Source organism: Lepidochelys olivacea (assembly GCF_965140295.1).
Source record: "Lepidochelys olivacea isolate rLepOli2 genome assembly, chromosome: 8".
In the NCBI taxonomy this organism is placed as follows: domain Eukaryota; kingdom Metazoa; phylum Chordata; order Testudines; family Cheloniidae; genus Lepidochelys; species Lepidochelys olivacea.
In genome coordinates, this window is record NC_140418.1 from 28920 (window position 1) to 35810 (window position 6891).

The 6891-nt window shown below is 48.6% G+C and overlaps 1 protein-coding gene across 1 annotated transcript; it reads right to left on the bottom strand.

The window, feature by feature from the left end:
• Positions 1-2994: 2994 nt before the first annotated feature.
• Positions 2995-6150, bottom strand: EGR1 (early growth response 1). The gene is made up of 2 exons (XM_084637689.1): positions 5719-6150; positions 2995-5255 (listed from the first exon to the last, which is right to left on the bottom strand). Exons 1-2 carry the CDS (start codon positions 5942-5944, stop codon positions 3952-3954), a joined length of 1530 nt encoding a protein of 509 aa, XP_084493815.1. The 5' UTR covers positions 5945-6150; the 3' UTR covers positions 2995-3951.
• Positions 6151-6891: the final 741 nt, after the last annotated feature.

A 6891-nucleotide genomic window follows, 5' to 3' on the forward strand; every position in this document is an offset into this window, starting at 1 on the left:
TGAGCCGGGCCCGGGCCCGGGCCCGGGCCCGAGCCGCAGAACGACTCCGCCCCGCCGCGAGCTCCGGCCTAACGCGCCCTTCAGCCAGAGCCGCCCGGGCCGGATGTGGGCTGTGAAGCGGCACCTTCCCTCCTCAGCGCGCGGGGGATGGGCGCAGGCCGCGGCCGGAGCCCGGGGTTGCCCCCGCGTGTCCGCGCCATGGAGCTCGCGCACGTCAGGGCTGGATCCCCCTCCCCCTCCCGGACAGCGAAAGTTGTTGGGATGGGGATGACGCAAGGTTTTTCCTGTCATCAGATGGCCAGATCTGAAGTTTGGCTTTCAGTGATGAACAGCTGCGTGTAATGCAGCCGCCCAGCTCTTTGTGGGTGTCTAGAGCGTCCGAGCCCTACTGCAGGCCTATGCTGACTTTTAGCACCTTCCTTCTGTTCCCATCTCATTCCTCGGGGCTCACCTCTGGGTTTGCATGTGCTTCTCGAAATAAAGATTTTATTTTTAAACAGATGGCAGTTTATAGCTTGGCATCTTCAGATAACCTGGGAATTCCACTGGAAACAATCTTTTTGAGCCACTGATTGGGTTCATGCTGTTCCAACATGGTTGCAAGAGCAGGATTTTCCTCATCTAGAATTAGGATGGGAGAAGATTCAAAAATATTAACCCAGCTGATCCAGAAAGCAAACCACAGACAATGTACAAGCAAGGTATATCATAGACATGAAATCTCTCTTCATATACTGAATGACAAAATGCTTTCCAGACCTTTTAGCTTTACACCTTCAGACAGAAGAAGTACTTTGGGTAAAACAAGTGTAATGCCCATCACCTGTGTTCATATTGGGAGGTATAAGAGATACATCCATGTCTCACACCATTGATTAGACTAGGGGCTATAAGTGGTTTCCTAGGCTACCACTTATGGTTAATGGTTGTGAAAATTGAGGAGGAAAGTGGAGGTAAATAGCATTTTCCCCCCAGTTCATGCGCTGCCAACACCAGGAGTGCTCCCACAGTGACTCATTGAAGGGAAATGCTTCTGTGATCATCTGTGGGTAGCCTTGGCTCTGGGTACAAAAAGTAAATTCACCATGGGAAGAAATTCATTCTTTGATCTTTAGCCATCAGTACAGCAGACCAAACTTCAGCTGCCTCACAGGCCTAAGTTTGTCTGTCAGAGAATCCCAGAAAGGACAACTCATTTCCTGTAAAGGAGTAGTCAGTCAGTGGATTTTACAGATTGGCTGTTTTGGTAAACAATCCTCTAAAACCTCCCTGTCTTCCCAGGAAGAGAGATTTGTGATCAAGACAGCTAGAATGAACCCCCACCCCTAGATGCTGGGACAGAGACAAACACTCTGACCAAAAAATATAGGATTTTACTGAGGTGAGCTCTGAAGCTACAGATGGTTCTAAATCTTAACACTAATGATACCCTAGATTATAGCTCCATAGTGGCAAATTATAGATGATTGGTATTTGAAGGGGCAAAGCATCACCTGATCTGGTGTCATTAAGAAACAGATTAATTCTGAAAATGAAAGAGGATCTATGGTCAGTGTAACAATGTTACCCTGGAAACAGGCAAAAAAGTAGATTTACACTTTGTCACAATGGTCTAGAATGCTAGACAAATGCTGAGGAGTTAAGTCCTCCAGAGCAAGAGCTGAGGAAGTAGCTCAAACAAGATTCCCTCAAAGAGTGAATGGAGCTGAGTTTGAAGCTGTACTTGTTTTCATTTACACTTGGTGAGAAGGTGTAGAGTTCACCACAGCCATTCATACCTTTGTCACGTCCAGAATGGATGACTCATCTCCAATACATTCTACATGGGGCTATGCTCTCAATTGAGTCTTAGTCTGTGGTATTTACAAACAACCTTCTTTAGCACCTCACTTTTCTTGAGAAGGTTGGTGACTGGTGTAACATTGGTGTGCTGGGGCAATCTACTAATGATCACACATAGCTTCAGCTTGGGTAAAGCAGCATTGAGCTACACCTATTTACATCAGCTGAAGATCTGGGTACTTATTTGAACTCTTTTTCTATCGGTCTTGAGTTCTTGCAAGGCATAGTTCTATACATTTAAAAAAAAAAATCACTGAGCCTAGTTCTAGGAGCCCTACTCTGTTTGAGATCTTTTTGTACAGCAGTCACAATGATTAATAACTAGTGGCAGGAGTAGTCAATCACACCAGTTCTCTAGTTATATTAATTTCTATGGCACCAGTCACTATCATATGAATACCTCATTGCTCTTCACTGAAGTCTCTCTCCACATTGTCTTTTTTTCTGCACTGGGGTGACCAGAATGGAATGCTCTGTGTTATATTTACTGGTACAAACACCTAGCTAAATTGCTGCTACTAGCAGTAGGCTTCCATCAGTTGACTCTGATTTAAAATTATTCCCACCCCCCACATATATTCAAAATGTATTTTCCACACTATATATAATTTTATTACCTTCCCATATTTCTAATCTGCCCAGCTCCTTTGGAATGATTTCCCTCTCCTCACTCATATTCTGTGCCCCTCCCCATTCACTACTAGCTATAAATCCAAGCAATATGCTTGTTTTTTCACTTTTTTTTTTTACCTGAAGTCAAGCAGTAACTAAGATTCTCTTCTATATTACCCTCTGGCTAAATAGAATTAACCAAATGACCCTTCCATCCAAGTGAGCAGCCAGGCTCAAGGCTTATGTAGATATTTGACAAATGGTGGGTAGTACACGTAACTTATGATACATGCTCTGTATCCTCTCTTAAATAGTTAAAGATGTAACACCAGTTACTCCCAATTAATTAAATGAGGTTGCTACAGCTCTTGAGACATCTCACCTTCTCACTGCAGAGACACCTAGCTCAGTTCCATGGAAGTTACAACAAATCTATTGAGGAAAAAACAGATCTTTAACTGAGGGGAAGGAGTCAAGGATATGGGTAAAAGCATGTTCCCACACACACAAGCCTTAAAGAAAAAATGCACTGTTTTGATATTTTATTTACTTTTTCTGAAGGGTATTGTACACCAAGTATCCCATTGGCAGTAAAGCGCATTCAATGTGTTTATAAGCTAAACAGTCACTTTTTGTTTAAACAAATACAATTACAAAGTAAAAAGAAACCACAAAATAATGAACTGCATGTTCATAACATACAAAATTGCTGCCTACTTAGTAGGTAAACTACAACATTCCAACTCCTGAATATATATTTATAAATTTACATTTCAGTAACAAAAATAGACTTTGAGAGGTTTTTTTGCTTACATTCTGTCTTCTAGCTCCTTCTCAATTCCCCCCCCCCCCCCACACCAGTCTCCCTTACATTCTTTTAATAAAATCCCTTTCACCTTAAGGCTAGATGCAAAGCATCCATTCACACAAATGCATGACGTCAGCAAGGCTTCACAAAAAGGCACCAAGACATGTAACTTTAAAAACAAACTTTTGCCATATGAGTGTCTCATCAGGTGATATTTACAAAACATCACTCTTACATGCTTGAATACATAGTAAGTGCTGTTCTCAAATAAGTTTAAAACTCATTACAGCATAGTCACTAAAATAGAATTACCATTTACAAAATATGGGCCTGCTAACTCCAAATAATACAATATGAATACGCAAAGAATTTTCACATCAATAGTACCCAAAGGAAAGCAAAACCATACCATGACACATGTACATTTTACATTGTCTATGTATTTAATAAAAGTTCCTCTCTCAGTAAAATGTTTATGGGGGAAAATTATATTGAAATTATATCCATTGTCCATGCAAATTAAGTCTTTTGATAGAAGTGGAGAACTTAAATGGCAGTTGTTTCAGGCAGTTGAAGTTTAAAGAAAACTTAGGATGGCCTTGCTACGTATGATGTTCTTTAGTAACGGACAGACTCCATTCAGTCTGATAGTACCAATCAGCTATTTTTATATTTCCGTCTTTACAGTCTCAACAAATTTCAATTGTCCTTGGAGAAAAAGTTGATGACATTTCTGAAAGTGCTGAAGTCCCTTGTGAACTGAAAGAATTGGTAATCCCTGCAGAGGGGAAAGTGGTAGATACTTGGGCCTGAAAGGTGGCAGTAACAGAAGGATATGTAGTTGCTACTGAGGGGGAAGGGAAAGTGGTGTGTGCTGGAGATGGATAGGAAGAAGACACTGGGGAGGAATAAGATGTAGGCACTGAAGAAGGGTAAGTGGTGGCGGCTGGAGATGGGTAGGAAGTTGTCATTGGGGGGGAGGAGTAGGTGGAAATCTGAGATGCAGTAGAGGCTGGAGTTGACTTTTCTGCTTTCTTATCCTTCTGTCTCAGGTGAATTTTAGTGTGTCTCTTCCTCTCATCGCTTCTGGCAAACTTTCTACCACAAATATCACAGGCAAATGGCTTCTCCCCAGTGTGGGTTCGGATATGAGTGGTCAAGTGATCGCTTCTGCTGAAATTCCTCATACAAATACGGCACTGAAAAGGTTTTTGTCCTGTGTGAATCCGAATGTGCCGGGTCAGCTCATCAGATCTGGAAAACCTCCTGTCACAGGACTCCACTGGGCACGCATAGGGTCTCTCATGAGGAGGGGTCTTGCTAGGTCGGTTGGGGTATTTTCTCATCCTGCTTGGCTTGATTAGCTGGGACTGATACGTAGTGTTTAGCGTCTTCGGATCTTGGGAGCCAGTCTGTGTAGCAAAAGCTTTGATAGTGGAGAGAGGTGTGAGAGACGGCTGCTGGGGTCTGGTTTCTAGCATTGGAAATGGTTTCTGATCAGCTGGGACCAGGCTGAGAGATTCCCCCTGTTGCTGGGGGAATAAGTAGTCTGGGATCATTGGCACCTGGAAGTTGGTTTTAGCAGCCGGATAAGCTGGGGGAGGGTACTGGAGCGAGGTACTGGGAGCGTTTGAGAAGGACTGGGTTTGCTGCTCAGGGAAAATCTCAGAGCTAGAATTGGGAAATGTTGGTGCTGCTGAATAGATCGGGCTGTTGTCGCTGGCCTGTACAGAGCAGCTCAGGGGCGGGGTCTGTGAGGATGAGGAGGTTGGTGATGAAGAAGGTGTAGAAGTGGTAGGTAGGTTAGCCATGCCCACCAGCCCACTAACAAGGCTGAACAGAGGCTCTGGCCAGAGAGTGTTGCTGCTGTTGGGGGCTGGTTCCAGAGAGAAGCGGCCCGTGTAGGTTATAGGCGGCAGCCTGCTTGTCTGATTGGGGTAGCTAGTTTCTGCCAAGGGTTTCTCATTATTCAAAGAGATCTCGGGAAACGTGTCTGAAAAGAGAAGAGTAGCCGTTACTTCCAAGAGATGCTGCAGTCCCAGGGCTGCTACCCTCCGCCCCGCTAGCCCTGCCCAGCCCCAGCGCTACTACACCCAGCCCTCTCCCCTCCCCCCGGGCTAGCCCTGCCCGGCCCCAACGGGGCTACCCCCGCCCCCCGGGCTAATTAAAAATTGAGCGTTACATATTGCAGCGCGCTGCTGGCAGCGCTCCAGCAGCAGAAAGCCCATCGCTAAGAGGAGCTGGCGCATGTAGAGAGAATCCCCCTAGCGCAGCCAGCGAGGCTGATGCATCATTAGCACCGGCGGAGTCCCGAGCAAACTGCACCTGCCCTCGTAGAGCTCCCCTACAGCGCCCGAGAACCGAGGACTCGGGCGGCGGAGGGGGACATTTCGCAACGAGCGTCCTCACCACAGGCTCCCACTCCCAACCCCCTGCGGACAGAGACTGTCGCTTACCTGCAGCGAGATGCTCGAAGTGCTGCTCTCCGGGAGGGTTGAAACCGCTGTTTTCAGGGGCCCCACTGGAGGTGAGGAACTGGGGGCCCCCGCCGCTGAGTAGCATCATCTCCTCCAGCTTGGGGTAGTTACTGTCCATGGTGGGGGGCGAGTGTGGAAAGGAGCTGAAGGGGTCAGAGATCTGCAGCGGGGGCAGGAGCTGCATCTCCGCCTTGGCCACGGCCATGCGGGGAGTGGGCTTTGCCTGGGGACACAGGGATGCTGCGCACCAGGGGCCAGGCGGCCGGCCAGAAGCGCCAGTCGCGTGCTGCTGCTGGGCTCGATATATGCTGGCTCCCCTCCCCAGCGGCCTGGGGCTCCCCCTGGCTCTGCCCGGTAGAAGCGCTCAGCCCGGGGCTCCCCCGGCTCTGCCCGCTGGAAGCTATCAGCTCTTCGCCCGCCCTAGAGCCGCCCCTATATATCGAGTCCCCATCGGCTGCGGGCCGCCCCGGCCATGACGTACATGGCCATATATGGCGGACAGGAAACCCTTATATGGAGCCAGGCTGGAAGACCCAGCCTGGCGTCAGTAGCTGGCACTGGGGAAGCCGGGTGGTGGGGGCCCAGCCCAGATAGGAACAAGAGCCCCGCGCCCGCCCTAGGGTCCTATACCCCTCTCACCCTATCGCTGGGTTTCTCTGGGGGGCAGCGCACGAGCCCCCCCCGCCGCTGTCCTCCTCGGGTCCCAGTCGCCGCCTCAACCCAGGCCGCCGGAAGCCCCCGGCCGCAGAGTCCATATAAGGAAACAGCCTTATAAGTCCCGGTTCCGGCGGGAGCCTTCCTGCTCCTTATATGGCGATTCCGGCTCTGGGAGGGGGTGGAGAGAGGCGAACCCGACGGGGGGGGGGGGGGAGCGAAGTGGCGAAAGGAAGAGCAGCTCCAGCGTTTCTTTCAGCCCTGCAGAGCTGCCTGTTCTCGGGCTGGGCGTGGAAGGCTTAGGCAGGGGAAGAGCAGGGCTTGTTTGGGCACTTGATCTGCTCCAGGAATGGCTGTGGAGCGCCCTGGGAAGAGGATTTCCTGAACCTGGGGGACTGGAACACACAGGAGTTGGAACAATTTGTATAGTGTGGGTGCTGAGAGCCATTGAACCAAACTGTGAATCCTGTATATGATGGAAACCACTTCAAGCCAAGG

What these genes read in the sequence shown, in the direction of transcription:
- EGR1 (XM_084637689.1), bottom strand. Translation starts at nt 5,944, where the DNA reads ATGGCCGTGGCCAAGGCGGAGATGCAGCTCCTGCCCCCGCTGCAGATC. An exon ending in CTTCGAGCATCTCGCTGCAG is followed by an intron (nt 5,256 to 5,718) that starts GTAAGCGACAGT and finishes TTCTCTTTTCAG; the next exon opens with ACACGTTTCCCGAGATCTCT.